Source organism: Phyllostomus hastatus, unplaced genomic scaffold, assembly GCF_019186645.2.
Source record: "Phyllostomus hastatus isolate PE091 unplaced genomic scaffold, TTU_PhHast_1.1 phas_contig_86, whole genome shotgun sequence".
NCBI classification, from domain to species: Eukaryota; Metazoa; Chordata; class Mammalia; order Chiroptera; family Phyllostomidae; genus Phyllostomus; species Phyllostomus hastatus.
In genome coordinates, this window is record NW_025333977.1 from 35,144,565 (window position 1) to 35,163,800 (window position 19,236).

General features: G+C 47.3%; 1 protein-coding gene across 2 annotated transcripts in view; it reads right to left on the reverse strand.

The window, feature by feature from the left end:
• Positions 1-207: 207 nt before the first annotated feature.
• The window catches only part of MASP1 (MBL associated serine protease 1), a 62,359-nt gene continuing 43,330 nt past the window's right edge, over positions 208-19,236 (reverse strand). Inside the window, exons 11-16 of one of the 2 annotated variants that reach the window (XM_045850864.1) lie at positions 11,550-11,687; positions 8,173-8,286; positions 7,110-7,295; positions 5,206-5,273; positions 3,913-4,012; positions 208-3,459 (exon numbers count right to left, since the gene is read on the reverse strand). In XM_045850864.1, coding sequence (XP_045706820.1) covers positions 3,269-3,459; positions 3,913-4,012; positions 5,206-5,273; positions 7,110-7,295; positions 8,173-8,286; positions 11,550-11,687 — 797 coding nt within the window. In that variant the 3' untranslated portion in view covers positions 208-3,268. Of the gene's footprint in view, positions 3,460-3,912; positions 4,013-5,205; positions 5,274-7,109; positions 7,296-8,172; positions 8,287-11,549; positions 11,688-15,180; positions 17,650-19,236 lie in introns of those variants that run through there. The other variant, XM_045850862.1, reaches the window with a different exon arrangement.

Sequence of the window (19,236 nt, forward strand, 5' to 3'; positions counted from 1 at the left end):
AGGAAAAGTAGGACAAGGTATTTAATCAGAACAGCATGTCTTAAGCAAAACTTAAGACATGCTATTGTATTGACAGTATGATCTTTTCATCATGGTCTCTCTCTTCATGGTACAGTGTTCCTAATCAGATACAGAGAAATGTTGATGAATGAAAACACAAGTCACCAGAACCATCAGTGCATGCAAAACATAAGCCAAACAGGATGCTTTGACTCAATGCAGATGTTTATTGGAACAAATGCGTAGTCACCCACAAGAACAACAGCTTCTGTTGCTAATGAAATTGGCATGATCATTATTGACAATAACAACCTTTGTGGTATGAAATCATAGCTTTAGATATAAAAACTATATTCTAGGGAGGTGGATTTGGTTGCACAGAAGAGACTTTTTAAAGAGGCAGCTCCTGTTGAAGTTAGAATGGACTGCATTTGGAGGTAGTGGGTTTCCCATCTCCAGAAATGTTCAAGAAAGAGGTCATGAAGTTAGACAAGATGGTCCTAACAGACACGCCAACTCTCTGCTTCTATGACTCTGTGAGAGATTTAGGTTTCTTGGACCTTAGCAGCAGTGTTGGGGCTGACATATGTTTATACAGCACATGTAGACGTTTCCTCGGGATAAGAATGAAGTTGCAGTTGGGAGAATAGATGGGATACACTGTGTCCAGCCTGAAGTTAGTACAGACAGATATCCTCTGCTTTTTGAAGGTTTGATTTACTGCTCTTCACTTTTACAAAAAAGTACATTACATTAGTACCTGTTCCACTAGCCAAAAGAAATCTGAAGAGAATTTTCAGTTTTAAGAAAAAAAGATGAAAAGCAAAATTAGGGTTCAGAGTTTGTTTTGCAGCAAGCTCTTACAGAAACATTGAGCACCCTGAGCAGTAATAGTGGCCTGACCAAGCTCCTTGCCTGGGAACCAGGCCCAGCATCTCAGTATCAAGGTGCCATAGCTATGAACCATGTCTGTGAGCACCTTTATCTTGGTTTATTTTGTGCATCAGTTAGCAAGATGTGTCCTAAGGTAATTGTTCCTTCACTGTGCACTATTTTGGCTTTTGAGAGGCTTAACAGGAAGGCTCTCCTTTTGATTAGTGGGGGAGGGGAGCCTGTATACGTATACAAATCCTGAGGCTAAGTCTCATTGTCGTCTGACTTTAAGGAGAAAGTCCCCTTAAATGTTGGTTCTTATTCCAGAATCAGAACATGAGTCTATTAGACATGTCATTTTTGTGAGTGAAGATAGTGTCATCTGAAGAAAGCCTCAGGGAACATTTGTTTGCTCTGTTCTCTTTGCACCTGGAAGGCCTCCTTGTCTTACCTGTGGAATGCCCGCCCTCCTCAAAGTTCAGCTCCAGCACCACATTGTCTGGGATGCCTTCCTGATGTTCCCTTCTCCAGTGCCTCCATGTTGCTTCAACACATCTGTGATGGGGTGGGGTGGGGGGTTCATTCTGTTCAAGGTGGGCATTTGTATATGTGTCAGTTCTTCCCTTTGGAGCTCCTGGAAGGTAGGAATCATGTTCCCCTCATCTCAGCAGTGTCTGGAGCGGTTAGCACAGCCTGGTACATGAGGATTCCCAGGCTGTGCTGCGGATCAGGAAGGTATGGTGTTTTGGAACGCTCTAGGACAATTCCAAAGCTTTGCATTACACTTCTTCTTTGGTGCAAGAAAAGGATCTCGAGCTTGCTTGACAAATGTCTGATGGAGTTGGGTCCCACTGTCATCTTCCCTTTCCAGAGTAAATTGCAGGGCACAGAGAGGTAGAATGACTAGCTCAAAGAACCAGAAGCAGCCTGTGACCTGCTATCCCTGAGCATTCAGCCTTAGGCTTAGTGTCCGTAAGTTTCAGTCTCATTCCTTGTGCTTTCTTTCAGCAAGAGACCCTGAATGATTCCAGCAGCTCCAGCGCAAGTCAAGAACTGAAGTCTGCTGTGAAGACAGATTTTCATAGAACTAGGCAGGGACTTAGGACTTCTGATGCCTGATGGGCTTAAATCTCAGAGTTCTGGATGGAGTGAGTTCTCTAGGAACTTCCTGAGACAGGAGCTGGCTCTCCAAGGAAATTCTGCATGGGAAACACTTATCACCACATGGGGCTAGAGTGTTCAGGGTAAGGAATAGGGGTGAGGAATCCGAAGAATGGCTGTGTGGGGTCAGCTGTGGACACAGGGAGGGAGGGTTCAGGGGCCTGAGTCTAGCCTATCAGGGCTGACCTTGTGCAGCTCAGATTCTCAGAAAGGGAAGGGGGTTGGGGTCTAGGGCTGACGCTGTGTTTAGGAACAAGGGAAGATTCCTTGACTAGCACTTTGCCTGGGCTATGTCTTTGGGAACCAGGGGGTGGTGAATGAGGGTGGAGGTTGCTGCAGCAGCAGTATTTTCTCTGTGTCAAAACTCTATTAAACCCTAAGGTAGTTTTTGCCTTTTGGTTATTTGGCTTTAACTCATCTCCTCAAGGAAAAATGGCTTCTTTGCATCTTAGACAGTCAGAGCTGGAGGGTCCTTTGGGATGAGGGGTAGTCCTGCTTATAGTCACACAGAGAGCTGGGGGCAGAGCTAGTTCTAGAACCTGGTGTCTGGCTTCCCAGCGGACTGTTCCCAGTCTCCCTCCCTGCCCTGCTTCTTGCAAGGCTCTCTCACAATTTGGTGTCTAGCTCACACATTGCTGTGGGACATGCTGTAGGACTTTTCTCTTTTTCTTTTATTATGGGGGGCAGGGATTGGGGTTGGGAAAGGTGTGTGGTAGCACAGAAGCACAGAGCATTTGGGGGCAGATGAAAGAAGTGGTCAAAGTTGAGGGGAAGGGTACACACTAGTCACCCTTAAGACCCAGCCAGGATTTGTAAGAGAACTTCGCCTGCCTGGTAGACACATTGACTGCTAAGTTACATATGTTGGGCACTTAGCTTATGCCTGCACTGCGCTAAGAGCTGTGTACATACTAATTAATTCAGTATTCACCAAACTTTTATGAGGTAGGTAAGGTGTGTCATTTCCAGAATATGGACAAAGAAATTGAGGTTCAAAGAGGTGAAGTCGCCTGCCCACTGTTACAAACTTACTGAGTGATAGAGGCTGGATTCAGCCCTGTGTTCTGATCACTCAGCTACTCTGCTGCTTTAGAGAAGGAGAAAATGGGGCTGAGATGGCCCCATTATTGGCCAGTAATGGGCTGACTGAGGTGGGTGAAGGGCAAAGGTGTCTTGCATCAGATAATTATCCTCTGCTGCTGACTGACCACGGACAGGTGTTGAAAAACTGAATTCAATTCCTCATACTGGTGACTGTCTGGATCCAGTTCTTGTTGCTGTAGACGTAGGAATATATGCCGTAGCGGTCCTTCCTTCCACAGTCGTCGCCCCAGGACACTATGCCCACCAAGTACCAGTGGCCTCTCTCTCTATCCAGGGCCACCATGGGACCTCCAGAGTCACCCGCACAGGCGTCTTTCCCCCCTATATGAAAAAACAAAAAAGATACTCAGGTTAAAATAACCTGTCCCCTTCCCTAACCCCAAATCCAAAGGATCCTCCTTCTCCCCACCGCTGACTTGTAGTTCAGAGAATTGGACACGAGGGGGCACAAGCAGATCATTTGACTCAAATCTGGGCTCAGAAGTTCTAGGTCAGGCCTCCTCAGAGTGATTTTAGGAAGGGCAGGTTAAGAACTCTCTTGTTTCATAGGTGAAAAGTTGAACTTGGAGAAGGGGATAATGGAAATTTCTTAGCACTCCTCTCTGACGCAGATTCTCCAGCGGAATCCTTCCTTTCATGACCTTTCTTCGACCTTCCTTCCCCTCTCTCACTGTTCAGCCTACCAGACTCCAAGGTCTCCAGCCTTTCCATTGCTGGGCTCTGCACCACTTCTTGGCAGGTGGTGCCCTATTATATGCTAGCCTCTTGACTCACCTTCCTTATCCCCAGCACAGATCATGTCCCTGGTCACATTCCTCTTCGTTGGGGCATAGGCCTTTTGGCAGGTGTGGTGATCAACAATTGGGATTTCAATCTGAAACACAAGGCCATTGTTGGTCCCCACTCCAGGACCAGGAGTTCCTGCTGTTCTGACAACCCTTATAACTGCCTCCTCCCCATCCCCATCCCCATCCTGGATGAGCCTGGGACTCCCTTAGACCTGGTCTCAGAAACTGCCCTGTGGTACAGGGGAAGAAACACTGAATGGAGAATCAGGAGATGCATAATCCAGTACAGTCTCAGTCATGAACTTGCTGTGTGACCTTGGGCAAGTCATTGGCCCTCTCTGAGTTCCAGTTTTGTCATGTGTAAACTGGTGATAATAATGCTTGTCTAGCCATTCCGGAGCATTCCACATTTTTCCATCATCACATTTATCACATCAAAAACTACTTTGTGTACCTTGCACTTGACTATCAGCGCCAAGAGGCCAGGGACCAGGGCTGTCCTTTTGTCCCCCAGCGTACCCAGTAGCTAGCACAATGTCTAGTACTGGGAGACACCAAATAAACACCTGGGAGTTAATGAATGAAGGATGGATGGTTGTTGCAAATTTGAAAAATTTAAAGTACATTAAAATAACATATGTCGAAGGATTTAGAAACAAGCCATGGCAGTCATAGGACCCAGTCATGTCAGAGCCAGTCAGCTTTTGGAGAACATCCAGTGTTGCTCGTGACTTTGCAACTTGAGATACTATTCTATCGTGTAGAGAGGCAAATTACCTGTTTAAGATCACCCAGCAAGTCAGTAGCAGCCAGGACTTGGAGCCATGGCTCCTTATTTCTAGTTCAGTGTTCTTTTATGTAATGATAGGAATGTGAAGTTCTAAGTGCAACAGTCAAGTGTATACTACAAGAACTGCAGCTCTCAAGAGCCTATTCTGTGGCCCATTCATGTTTAATTTGCTATATGAGTCTTTATCATATACAGATGGACCATCCTTTTGGATATTCTAGTCTGCTGTTTTCTGCAAGAATTTCCATGAGCTGAGCTACAGAAACAGCCAACAATGTTTAAAGACTGGAGACCCATGCTATGCAGAACAGACAGATCAAACTTGTTGGGTTCACAGTTCCAGTGAACTTTGAGGTGAGTGTGAGCCCCTGGTGTCTTCCTCAACCACCCTCTGCTCAAGCCTCCAAGTCCCCGAGTGGCAACATGGAGCAGGAAGGTCCCATGCAGGGCAGAGGTGTCACATTCTGCAGGGCATAAGTTGAACTTCACCTCCATCAGGGTCTCTGGGAACCTTTGTAAGAACTGCTTCCCCCAGCCACTGACGATGACCATGGCCCCTGGAGGAGAAAAGACACAGTGGGAGCAGAGAGGCTGTCTGTGGGGTTTTCAGAAGGGAGTGCCCTACAGCCCCATCATCCTCTGCCTGAGGAAGAAGGGCTGCATTTTTACCCTCTGAGAAAGGCAGTTTGGTGAGGCGGAAGATTGCTGGGTTGGAGGTTACCTGTAACAACGGTCTAGGAATTTGTTTCTATGAATCATTAGCTGGTTTGTTTAGTTGTCTATTCTCCCCACTGCCAGCTGGCATGGACCCTGGGCTCCACAAAGGCAGTCATCTCCTCTGTCTTGTTCACTGCTATATCCCTATGCCTGCAACATTGCTAGCACATAGTAGGTGCTCAATCAATAATTGTCGGGGGTGGTCTGGCCTAGTCCACAATATACTATGCTACCTTTAGTAAGCCTTCACTCCTCCCTCCCATTCTGAGCCCCAGTTTCTCTATCCATAAAATGAAGAGGCCGGACTTGGGATCCTCTTACTTCCCTACCTCCCAGCTTTGATATTCTAGAAGTCTATAAAGTTGGCAAATCTCAGAGAGTTGTGGAAATGGGTTGAGCACTGAGAGAGAACTTATTTCTTAATTTGAAGAAAAATAAAAAGCCTGGATCCTGAAAATAGCAGTGGACTTTTAAGTTGAAAAACCTGGATTCTGGCCCCTTGATCTGCTCTTACAAGCTGTACCTTGGGTAAGTCACTTCACCTTGCTGACCCTCAGTTTTCTCGTCTGGAAAATGGGACTACAATACCACCTCACAAGGCTTTTATAAGTGGTAAATAAGTTAATGAATATAAAGCAACTGCACAGAGTAGGCACATGGCATCTGATGAGTCAGAGCCATACCTGTGTCTTTCCTGTTGGCTTGTTCCACTTAAATACTTTTCAAATTCTACTCAGTATTTTTTTTATAACTTCTTTGAACTAAAGGAGTTTAGCTGTGATATGGCACTACTGCACTTCTAATAGAAGGGAAGCTAACTAACTGCCCTGGGTTGGGCTCTCACTCTATATTGGATATATTTAATTATAATATTTTATTTAAATATCACAACTACCCCCTGAGGTATTATCCTCAGTGTAGAGGCAGAGGGCCAGAGGTTCCACAACTTCATTAAGGTCAACCAACTAGGAAATAGTGGCATGAGAATTTGAGTCTATGCTGGTGATTAAGATATTGTCCCTCAGCTCCAAACTTAGCCTTCTATACTCTGCTCTATGATGCAGTGAATGAGACTCTAAAATGGCATTTCTGCTTTGTCACAGGTGGTTCTGCAAAAAGGGGGGCAATTCCAGGAAGACTTGCCATTACTGTTGGCATAACCCTACCAACAGTTTCTTACCCAAGCAGTGGTGGTTGGTTCCAGCTCTTTTCCCTGACACTGTCAGCACAGGGGTCTGGGTTCTTGCTCCACAGGCTCCCTGTCCAAGCTTCTGGGTTCTATAACTCCATCCTCTTCCATGTGTTCCCTCAGCCCCAGGAGTGGTGGTTTCTTCCTGCAAGTACTATCCCCAGTATCTCAGCATCCCCCTTTACTTCTCCAGTCCTCCAACACCCTATGTTAGAGTCTCTCTGTTACAATAATTGGTCTGGTTTCTGTTCTCCCATCTGGATTCTGACTGATACAGTACTTACAGCACTGAACAAGCCTGCCTGTTTACTATGTGCTACCTTGGAACCAGTTCTGACTTAGCTGTTTTAGGGGAGGTAGCTGAGGAATCATGCAGACGCTGTCAGCTGGCTTTGTTGGCACCTGAGCCTCACTGATGCCAGAGAAGAAGTCTCTGTGGAGGCAACTGCTATTCTGCAGAGGTGAGATCAGGGGTGGGGAGAGGTACCTTCCTCCGGGGGCCTGTCCGGCAGACAGATGGGCATCACAAAGTCATTCAGCACCGGGCCCTTTAACAGCTCCACTAGAGCCACGTCATTCTCAAATGTGTTGGGGTCATACAGGGGATGGAGGAAGATGTGTTTGGCCACGAGATGCTGTTCGGTCCCATCTGACCGGTACCTCCAATGTTTACCTGTGCAAGAATAAGGCACATGAGGCATGAAGACAATGGAGGCACAGAAAATAAGGTCTCATCTTGCTCCCTGCAGGTCCCTGTCCCATCCAGCCTGTGTTTTCAGCTCTAATTCTTTTAATACTTTCCTTCACACCCTTCCCAGCCATCCTGCCCTACCTTCTTTTCCACACATATTCTCATTGGCTTACATCTCTGTCTTGCTTCATAAGATGATCTCATTGCCTTAAAATACTCATTCCAGTGCTCATTGCCACATGTTCAAATCACATAACCACCCTTCAGTGCCTGGATCCTGTGTTGCCACCTCCATGAAGCCTCTTCAATTCTTGAGTTGGATTCTTCAGTTAGAAGTCTTTTCCCTCTGTACTCCCAAGATGCTTTATCTGTTTCTCTCCCCCAGAACTTACTGCTTTTTTTCTTATACCAGAGGTCTCCCTGGTCATATTTTATTCCTTTATTAGGCTGTAAGCTCCTTGTGGGAAGGAGCTGGATCTTAAGAATGCTTGTGTCTTTAGATCCTAGCATAGTATCAGTAGGGAATTGAGTTGAATTAGCTGGTGGTCTTGGGGAGGGGAAGCTTGGGTTGTATGTGTATTGTCCACTTGAAACCATGGATTCATAGAAGCCTGAAGCATCTTTGGAAACTAGACTGGGCTCTTTATTCTCCTATCATAAAATTGAGGCCTAGGCTTCACAGACTTGCTCATGGTCCCTGTACCTGGAAATCATTGCCTTGAGCTTGGACTCAGGTCCCTGGACTCCAGTCTCAGCTGGATCTTCACCCCAGGTGTCCTGCCCTGGTGAATGAGTTAGTGGACATACCCCTTTCCCAGAACCACAACTGGCTTCAGGAATCAATTTGCCCCTCACTCACCAACAATGATTTTGAAGTCAGAAGGGGTGAGCCTGTAAAAGCTGTGGAAGACTGGGTCCTCTGGATCCAGTGAATGGTGGAGGCAGTGAGCTGCGGTCAAAATCCAGCTGGAGCCTGTGAAGAGAATTGTGCACACAGACTGCCCTGCACTACCCCCACCTGTCTTGAGCCAAGGGCCTTCAGACTACTCTAGGGTACCCTTCTCCATCGCATTTCAAAGCCCTTAGTCAGACACTCATACCCTAATCTAAAGAGGAGGAATTAAATCTGTGATTTTATCTGCCTATTCCAACCAAAACAAAAGCTGAACATCTTAAATTGGGTTTTAGGGCTCCTTTAAATGCATAGGTTTGGTGAGCTCCCGACAGCCCAAGGTGGGCCCACACAGAACCTTGTGCTCACTGCCCACCTCTCCAGCCTTGTGGTTCCTGGACCAGCATCAACAGACTCATCTGGAAACTTCTTAGAAATGTAGACTCTCAGGTTCCCACCTCAGATCTATTGAATCAGAATCTGCATTCAGTAGGAAAATCTGGGAATTTTAATAAGATCCTCAAGTAATTCCTATGCACACTAAAGTTTGAAAAGCACTGCTTTAGCATAGTCTTCTCAACTGTGGATAAACTTTAGAATCACCTGGGGAACTAAAAAGACAAAAATCAAAACAAAACAAAAGTAGTGCCTGGGCCTGGAACCAGACCAGCTAGGTCATGGGAGTATGTCCCAGGCATAAGTATGTTTCAAAAGTTCCCAGGTGACCCTATGCCATCACTGCTCTGGTCCTAACCTTTCATTTTGTAGATATGGATCCTGAGGCCTGGAGCAAAGCAGGGATGTCTAGGGTCACCCAGAAGGTTAGTGACAGGCCAGGGCCAGACCCTGGGTCTCCTGACCATCAGCCTAGAGTATGTCTCCTATCTTGGCTGTCTCTTCCCCTCAATGGACAGGTTCCTTCCCTTTGTTTAATGTGCGGTCAGGTTTTGGTTCAGCCTGTAGGTAAAGCAAATGATAAACCCATAACGAACTAAACCTAGAGGCACAACCAGGATGAATCAAAGAGAAAAAAGGCACCAGGGCTTAGGGGTAGGGGTATCAGGTCAGAGGTCAGAGTTCAGAGTCCCAGGCAGAGGTATTTTTTGGCAACAGGTCTCAGGCCCTACTTGGCTCTCTTGGGACCCACTCTGTGCTCTGGCTACTGGGTTCTGAGTAGAGCTCCATGTAGGCCACCCTCTCTCACTGGAGACATTTTTGATCCCTGTCCATAGCCAGGGACTGTTGGCCAAATTTTCCAGGTGGATAAAGTGGGACAAGGTAGCCAGGTGGGAGAGCCTATTTCAGAGCAGGGCTCTGGGCCATTTAGATGAACCCAGAGGTGTGTCATGGTGAGTCCAGAGATGTGACTTTACCTCCCAGCTCTGCAAGAGTCCCTGAGCCAGGCTCCCTCTACCCAGCTTTCAGTGTGGGCACCAAAAGGGTAGCGCTTTCCCTCTTTCCTCCATCTCTCAGCCCCTTCCCTACCTCTCTGCTTCTCTGTCCTCTCCCACCCCACATTCCCTCTACAACAATGAGTACCAGGAGGAAGAGAGAGATTCTAGATGGGAGAGCTGGGCAGGGTGGAGCATGAGAGAACTTGCAGCTCAGCCAAGGATAGCGAAACAGACTTCTAACATCTTCAGAACATAATAGGGGATAAACATGTAGTAGATATGAATTAACATAGAATATTATAGAACTTAAAAATTCAAGGCTTAAGAAAACTAAATTCTTAGAACCATGAACAATAATCCATCTCTTTCACTCACATTCTAACAATATTGGCAATGGCCGACGAAGTGGTCTTTTTCCCCACTCTCCCCTCTGCTCCTCCTCACCATCTCTCTGCTTCTCTTCTGACCTCTTCCTCACTTCTGGTTCCTCCATGCTTTTATGTCTCTCCTGATGTCTCCTGTCACTTGGGTATCATGTGTCCTACCTGTCTCTCTTCCTTTCATCATATTCGTTTACTTTTATTTTCTCCTTTACCTCTCTCAAGTTCCCTCTTTCTTATTTTCCAGGCCTCTCTCCTGTTCTCCATGTCTCTTTCTGTCCTCTCCGTCTATGTATCTCTGTCTCTCTCCCCCCTTCAGTTCTTTTGTCCTCTCCCCTGCCCAGTCCCCACAGGGCTGCCTCTGTCACTTCTATCACTCTCTGTGCCCCTTTGGGAGGCTCCATAGAGTGGGAACACTTAGCTTGGTTTGTGGGACTGCAAGGATCACTTCCTCCCTGAGGAGCGCTCACACCTGGTTGCAGTTTCACATCTCCCAGGGTGGCCTGTGCCACCCCTTAGGGATGGATCCCTGATGGGAGCTGTCCTCACCTGACTGAACCCTGGGGGAGGTGGGTCAGTGAGGGGTGAGGCCCGCAGCCCTGGGAGCTGTCCAGGCACACATGGACCCATCCAGACCTTTGTCTTCTGTGATGGGATCAAACCAGGAACTGGCTGTGGGCTCTAGAATGCTATTAATTTTTCTATGATGTCAGAGATGGAATTGACCTTGGATCAAAAATTGCAGCAGGAGGCAGCTGCCGACCATTCCTTTCCTGCCCTTACTCCTACTCTCACCACATTTAATCCATTACAAAATTCTGACACTTTTGCCCTGAACAGGTGGCTCAACCAATTGATGTTTCTCTCTTCTCTCTCCGTCTCTCTCTCTCTCAAATCAAGAATATAGCCTCAGGTGAGGACTTAAAAACTCCTGATGATTCCACTTCCCAGTGCTTTTCAATCTGCCTCTTTTCCATCCCTCATCCCCTTATTCTGAAGCTAATGACTTCCCTCCCCACTATTGCAATAGCTACCTCACTGAACTTCTGGGCTCCTGAGTCATTCCCCTTTTCAATCCATGTTGGAGAGAACTTACCCTGGGGAGAACTTTCCAGAGAACATACCTATAAATCTGCCTTAGTGTTCAGGATAAAATTTAAATTCCTAAGGAGGGCATTCAAGGCCTTTGTACATCTCCCTTCCCTAACTTCTCCAGGGTGGATTTCCTGGTTCTCCCTTATCCCGCAGCCCTGGTACACCCTTCCTTTTGAGCCACGTGTTGTTATCCACATTTGAGGGGCTGACTCTATGACCCTTCCAAGTACCAGAGACCGGCCAGGACTCAGTAGGTGTTTGTTGACTAAAGGAGGCAGATAGAATAGGAATAAATACATGTCTCCTGGAACCAGCTAAGGGCTCTTTCTACGCTGTACTTCTGGGCCCTGCTACTAGTGTAGACAGTGTTTCTTTATGAAGAAATGTTGATCTGTCTACAAAAAGAGGGTTGGGTACTTTTGCTTCTACCCTGGCTTCTAACCTGGGTTTCCCGCCCCTTCCACCTTCTCCTTACCTATAAGGGACCCTCCACAGAAGGGCTGCCCATTTGGGTGTGTCAGCATGGCAATCCAGGGGGTGGTGCCTTTCTCGGCTGGGCGTCCATTGATGATCCTGGCTAAGAGCTTCCTGGAGAACTTGGGGAGCCCACACACTGCAGCCAAGGGAGGGAGAGACACGTCACACTCTTGGCTCCATCTTGCCCTTTGTCAGAGCTACCAGCTCGTTTCTCTCTGTTAGGAACATCTGTTACTTTTTGATCTCCCAGTATCCATTGCCCCATCCAGAGGCAGCATGCCAGTTTTCCTCTGGGACCCAGCCTTCCTCCATTCCCAGTCTATATATCCCGAGTTGGAATGACTTTACCTTCGGTTTTAGGGGTAGAGATGTGACCCAGACCTGACTAATTAATGCCTCTCATTCTCTGGACACAACAATTGCTCAGAGATAGGAATGTAACCCTGGCCAAGCCAATGACAGCCTGACTTGGGAGTTTTGCTAAACATAGAGAGAGAAAAGGCCTTTCTCTGTTAAGGTTGCTAAGCTACTGGCTGTAAGCCTAGGTCTTCATAGACAGTCTGCTCAGAATAACGTTACTAACAGTGAAAAGTGGAGCTAGAAGGTGAGGAGTAAAGTAAGGGAGAGATTGTATCCTGATATTTGAGTTCCTTGACCTAACCATACCTGAAGCCTTTTGGTATAGACTCTTCAGTTTTGTGAGTCTATAATTCTCTCTTTCCCAGGAGATACTCAGAGTCTACTGGGTGTGAAGTGCTCCAACTATTCCTCTTTCCGTCTGTTCCCTCTGTAAACTTTCTTCTCTTCAGAACTAATTCTTGGCTTTGTATCTCTTCACTTCCAAACTCTTGGGGACCTAGCTTTGGGAATTCTTATTCATTTCCTGTGTTTTTAATCTCTCCTTCTTCTCTGCCTCTAAAACATGGTCAGGCCTTCTCATCCTAAAATCAAACTTCTACCCTCTCTGCTTCCTATTCATTTCAGTCTCTCCTCCTCCTTTCCCTAGTCAAGCCTCTGGAAAGGAGAGTTGACAGTCTCCACATCCTTCCCTCTCCTTTGAATTTGGAAGAAGTACTATGCTCTGTGTACCTGGAAGTAAAGTGGCTATTTGAATATTAATAGACCCACAGCCATAAATGGAGATAGAATGGCTCTGGGCCCATAAACAGAAATTCAACAGGGATATATACCTGTATAGGAAGATACTGTTTGAAATCTATTTTCATGTATTTTTCATCACTAGGAAGTCTCCTTGCCCTGTGGCTGCTTACTATTGAAGCTGGAGCAACCTTGTTTTAGGTGAGGCTAGATACAGCTTTGACTTTTGAAAGAGTACAGCACACACCAAAGTCTGGAAATATGGATCGTCATTTGAAGAGTCAGGGGTTGCAGCCAAAAATTTGTAGATTTCAAGGAATCACAACAATAAGAACTGAGCATATAATTTTTACTATAAACCTTAGAGAAGGGAGAATGTAAAGGCAGTGTCCTGCCTCAGGAAGGAGATAAAACCTAGGAGAAGCCTGGAGAGAGTGTGGGGGGTGGGGGAAGGAGGCAGGAAGATAGACAGAGAGGAAGAGGAAGAAGAAGGAGAAGAAGAAGGAGGAGGAGGAGGAGGCCGGATGAGGAGAAAGTGGGGTGGAGGAGAATGAAGGAGGGCCAGAGAGGGAGGGTTAGGGATTTTAAACATCAGCATGAGGCCTGTTCCCTGACTATTCTTTCAGAGTTGACAGTAGAGACTGGGTCCCTTTCTCTGGGGAATGTCCAGCCTAAGGTGTTCCTCTGAACCATCCTGTGGCATTTGCTCTGTTAACTACTTTTCATCTCTAATGACACTTCTCCTCCATGGCTTCTGAAGCACTTCCCTTCCTGTGTTTCTGATTCCTCTTTTTCTTTTCTGTTCTTTCTTTCTTTCTTTCTTTCTTTCTTTCTTTCTTTCTTTCTTTCTTTCTTCCTTCCTTCCTTCCTTCCTTCCTTCCTTCCTTCCTTCCTTCCTTCCTTCCTTCCTTTCTTCCTTCCTCCCTTCCTTCCTTCCTTCCTTCCTTTCTTCCTCCTTCCTTCTTTCTTTTCTTTCTTTCTGTCTCTCTTCTTTCTCTTGCCTCTATGCCTCCCATGCTGGTATTTCTGTTGTTCAGTCCTCACGCCCCCTCCCCTTTTTTTCTGCAAACTTCCAGTAGATAATACCATTGCTTCCCATGCCATCACACCACCTATACCCTGATGGATTTCAGATCAGTGTCTCAATCTGCTCACTCCTGTTAAATAGCTTTTCTTTACATCTCCAGCTGGATTGCTCATAAATTTCTCAAGTACAGCAAAACCAAGTCCTGTCTCTACCTTTCACCAACCTTCTCCTCTTTGTTATTTGGATATTTGTTATTGTCTCCACTGGCCTTTCTTTTTTGCCTCCCATTTCTTCACTCCCATATCCAGTAACTAAACCGGTTTTAAAAAAATCATCAGGAGAAGTAGAGAGTAGTGTGTCTTCTCCATGTAACCTCATGACCCCTCAGTGTCTCAATGTGTCAGAACACACAGTCCAAATACCTAGAGGAAAATAAAAATCTGAAATGTATAGAACACAAGACATGATAATCCTTGAAACCAGCTACATATAAACTGTAAAACATAATTTAGAATTGTTTTAGCTCCCAGTGTGTAAAAAGCATGACATTGTCATTATAATATAAACTCTAAACACAGGCACAGCATGAGTGCATCCTGTGGAAAGCCCTCGCCGGCAGGCTAGCTTGTGCTGCCCCCACACCCTGCACTTCCTCTACTTCTATGCCTAGACACCAAGCCCTGCTGAACACCTCACTGAAATGTTTTTAAACTCCCCACCCCCACACCTGGGCCTTCATAGCACTAGGCTTGGTGGATTTTCACCATCTCCTCCAGAATGATGGCAGTAGCTTTCCAATCTCTCCCTCTAGCTCAGTCCCTCCCCACAAGCCACTTTCCACTCTATGCTGCCCACCTTCAGCCCTGCTAATTTTAGAATTTTGGTGGGGAGACTCATGAATCTACATTTCTGAAATGTATCTCAGGTGATTCTCAGAAGTACTAGAAGTTAGAGAATCACTAGTCACAGGACAGAGTGCAAACCTAGTATGGCTTTCAGGGCTATTTCTGCTCTCCCTTGATCCCCACGGCTCCCACGCTATGCACACACACTTCATCTTTGCCCACTCTGCCTGGTCCCCTCTGTCCCCCAGTGCAGCCTTTGCAGACCCTCTGCAAAGCTCCCCAGGCCCCCTCCAGCCATATGGACTTCTTGTTCTTTTTAAGTTTCCATGATACTGCAATCTCCACTCCTCTCATGACACTCACCTCCTTCTGCCTGTGTGAGACCTAGAAGCACAGAACCTTGCCTTGCATGCTAGTTTGAGCTCTTTGAAGTCATGGACTTAACTAGCTGGCATTGCAATGAAGGGATGTGCAGGTTCGAGGACACATGCCCGTAACCAGCCCCATTCCTCATCACTTTTTCTTGGATACTATCTAGGTGACAAAAATTGTACTTTCTCTATAATTCGAGAGGTTTTAGCTTTATGAGACACAAGTTTCTTTTTACAGAGACGAAACAAACAAATATTAACAATAACCAAACCCCCAAATGAAGGCTGTTGATTATCCACAGAGGTTTTATTTCCACTTTAGACCCCTGACAGGAAGAATGGAGTGCAGAAGCACCTTACAGAATAGCGAGCTTGTGATATAAAATATACAATATATAGCATCCTCTACATGCACCAGTCGAAGACAAAGGAGTGTGGTTTCATGAACCCATTAGAAAAGTGGACACTCCACAACTGTTCTCTTGGAATCCCTCTTGGGTGCTTCTCTGGCTGCCTTTCTCTGGTGGAAAATCCCAGGAGGACCATTATCCCCGTGAGGGCCAAGGAGAGGCTGTTGGTGATTGGCAGCACTGAATGATGGAGCTAAAAGGACCCTAAAGGAGATCTAATACCTTCCTTTTACAGATGGGGAAACTGAGGCCCTAAAAAGGAAAGTGATTTGTCAAAGGTTATATAGCTGGTTGGGGGCAGAGCTGGGGCTAGAGCCCAGGACTCTTGGCTCTCTGTCTCTTCTCACTGCCTTTCACGGGCAAGTCTCTGCTGCCCTTTCTAAGGGTCCTGGAAGCCGGAGGAGTGCATCCTTCTGAATATCCATGCTGGGTGGATTCTCTGAAGGGCTCAGACTCCAGGTACGCTAGGCAGCCTTGGTGGGATGAGGTCATTCCTAATGTCCTTAACCCACCCTTCTTCCATCTTCCTGCCCAGAAACACAGCAGGGCACATCAGGGGCCTTCTCTTTTTCCAAGCAGTCCAGATGAATCTCCATGCCTGGGGCTGGGGCTCAGGTGGACTTTTCAGATGATACATTTCAAGGCTGGAAGGTTGCTTCATGCTTGTCTGGAGCAGCAGGTATGGATACCCTGTTGCTGTCAGCTGGTATTTTAGAGTGACATATGCTCCCAAATGACATGTTCTGAGTTGACAAAAGGAACTTAACAGGGTCGGGGAGACTCCAACTGCTATTCTCCTCCCCATGTCACCCAAACTTTCTCTTTGTCCTTTGAAATCCCTTTAACAGGAAACATGCAGGCTAAGGCTTGGACTGCAGGAAGCTTTTGGGAGAGAAACCTCAGGGCTAAGAGTACTGCGAAGGGTACCCTGGGAGAGAGGGGCCTTGGGGTATGATCCCCATCTCCCCAGACCTGAATGGTTTTCTTCTAGAGGAGGAACCAGACTTGTCTGTGCCCAAATGACAAAACTGGGAAAAATATATTGACTCAGAGTTCAGTTCAACATAAGGAAACATTTTCTAACAATCAAGCCTAGTTAGGCCCCCAGTTAGGGGTTTGATAAGTGCATAGGAGTGAATGAAGCCCCTGGGTTAAAGCAGTCCTGAAAGGGAGGAGTGCTAGGACTAGCCCAGTCATCCAGCTCCCTCGTAGTGCTGAGGACAGCGAGGCCTGGAGAGGGGAAGGGACTTGCCCAGGGCCATGGACCCAGGTCTCCTGTGTACAGACTTTGCCCCATCCCACTCTGCTGCCTCTCAGAGTCCTGGGGCTGTCTCAGGGAGATGGGAGCAGCAGGTTCCATTCCACTTGGTCTGGTGAGTAACATGGAGTGTGCCGTCGGAAATGTGTGGTCAGCCTCGCCCGGGCTGGGGCAGGGCAGGCAGGCTTTGAGGAGGTCAGTCAGATCACCGCTCTACCTGGAGCTCCCGCAGACCTTGTGGGGAGCCCATCTGCTCCCACACCCAGTCCACATAGTTGGAGACCTTCGTGTAGACCCCATAGACCTGCTTGCTGCCACATTCTTCAGGGCCCCCCCAGGACACCAGGCCTTGGGCCACCCAGGTCTGGCTCAAGTCGTCAAGGATGACAAAGGCCCCACCGCTGTCTCCAAGGCACGTGTCCTTGCCGCCCTCATAGTAGCCGGCACAGAACATATTCTCAGTGACACTGTAGTTGCCCAAGCGGGACTCATAGCTGGTTTTGCACTCAGCATGTGGCACCACAGGTAGCTTGACATACTGCAGGACATCTGACAAGGTTCGTGTGCCACTGCTGATGATCTCATCCACTGTCACATTAGGATTGGAGATACCCCAGCCTGCCACTAGTCCTAGCATGTGGGGTGCTGGGCCTGCAGGTTCAGGCCTTGGCAGGCAGATGGGCATGACGTGGGGTCCCAGTGGCACGGGTTCTTGCAGCTGTACCAGAGCTATGTCATGGTTGTAGTTCTGGATGTTGAAGTCTGGGTGGAGTACCACTCGGGCAGCCGAGCTGTTCACAGCACCTGATTTGTCCCGCATGTCATGCAGGCCCAGGTAGACAGTGATGTGCTCCTTGGAGACTGGTGTCACTGTGTTGTCTCTGCGCTGGGAGCGCAGCACATGGGCTGCTGTGAGGATCCAGGACTCAGAGAGCAGGGCCCCACTCCCAAACCACTTGTCATTTGGTACCCTTGAGGTGTCCTCCACTACTATCAGAGCCTGCCACGGGAAGAGGCCAGGTTCAGCATTCCGGCCCCCGATGATCCGCTTGACCAGGTTTGGTAGGGAGCGAGAGGGCTGACCACACACTGTACGGAGAAGGAGGGAGTGGGGACAAGAGACAAAGACTGGTTAGGTCAGCCATGTGAAGAGAGCCACTAAGAAATTCACATCTCACCCACTGTAGATTATGCCAACACAGGACCCTACTCTATCTACGTCATGGGATCACACTAGCCTGGGAAAGCTCTGTGTGGGGTCATGTTTGACGTAAGTCTTTCTAGTCTGGCCATCCTGTAGTCCAGACTTTCTGTAGTCAGGGCCATCTATGGGCCAGACCATTTCATGCATGGACTGTCACTACCTTGAACCATTTCTAGCCAGGATCACTTCCGACCTGGACTTTGAGCCAGACCTGTATCTAGCAGTGGTCACCTCTCCCCTTTTTTCTCTAGAACAGCACCTCATATTCAGAAGTGGTAGATATTGTGGGCACTCAGAAAACTTCTGAAAACTGTAGGTCATGAGCCTTGAGAGATAAAAGGAAACTAAAAGACCGTCTAGCAGGTCACAACAAACACTGGACTGGGAGCCAAGACACCGGAGGCCTTGACCTGGCTTTTCTCTCCTATGTCTTGTGTGACTCTGGGTAAGTAAATTTCCCTCTCTAGATTTTAATGTTTGATCCGCTAAATGAGGCAGTTGATCAGGATGATCGCCATGGACCTTTCAAATTCCTTTCATTTTTAGTTCATTTGCCCTGGCCACCCTCATTTTATAGGTGAGTAAAACTCTACAGAGGTTAAGTGACTAGTCCAAGGGCATGTGGCTATTAAAATAAGTAGCAAGGGCCTAACTAGATTCTAAGATTGATGTACTGGCCTATATCCTACAATGTGTCATAACATGTAAAGGTCACATGGCAGGCCCCTCTAACCTTTTCTTCTCTAGCACAAAGGACTCATGCTATGAATGGATGCCCAGGGCATCTAAGGATAGGGAAAGGTGGCATAATCTACAAGCAATGATGTGTGGGCCCTGTTCTGAGCCACACATCATTGCACCCAGGAACCCTGCAGTACCTTCAGGGGAAGAAGAAAGGTCTGATCAAACTTCGTTCCACTGAGTTGTACCCCGAGCATGCACATGCACCACCAGCCTCCTGCAGCCAAACACCTTTGGCTCATGAACAGAGGGTCTTCAACATCAGACCCTGCTGGCTAAGAATGAGTTCACATGGGCCCTTCCCAGCCTGGTTCTTAGGCCTGGGAGGTAAACCTGGTATAAACATTGGCCTCCTCTTGGTTCAAATGGTCAGGCTACACTTCTTGGCCCTGGAAACTATCAACAATCCTTTAAAGACCAAAAAGCATTTGAGTGTTCTTGGCAACTTTGGTAGGTCAGGCTTTCATAAACTTAATGCTTTTCAGATGTTCTTCCTGATTCCAAATGTGTCTTATATGATCCTGAGGCAACCTGTGTTCACCCCAGGCCAGATGTGAGCTGGCCTTTGCTAACTGTCTGTGGTCTGGCCTTTCACAGTTGAAGGCCAGACTCCCAAATACAAACAGCAGCCTACAAGTTGACACCTCAAGGCAGGTCTGTGATTAGCTCACAGAATGACTCATCTAGTGCCAAAAGGCCCTCATCTGGTGAAAGACATGCCTGTGGCTTAG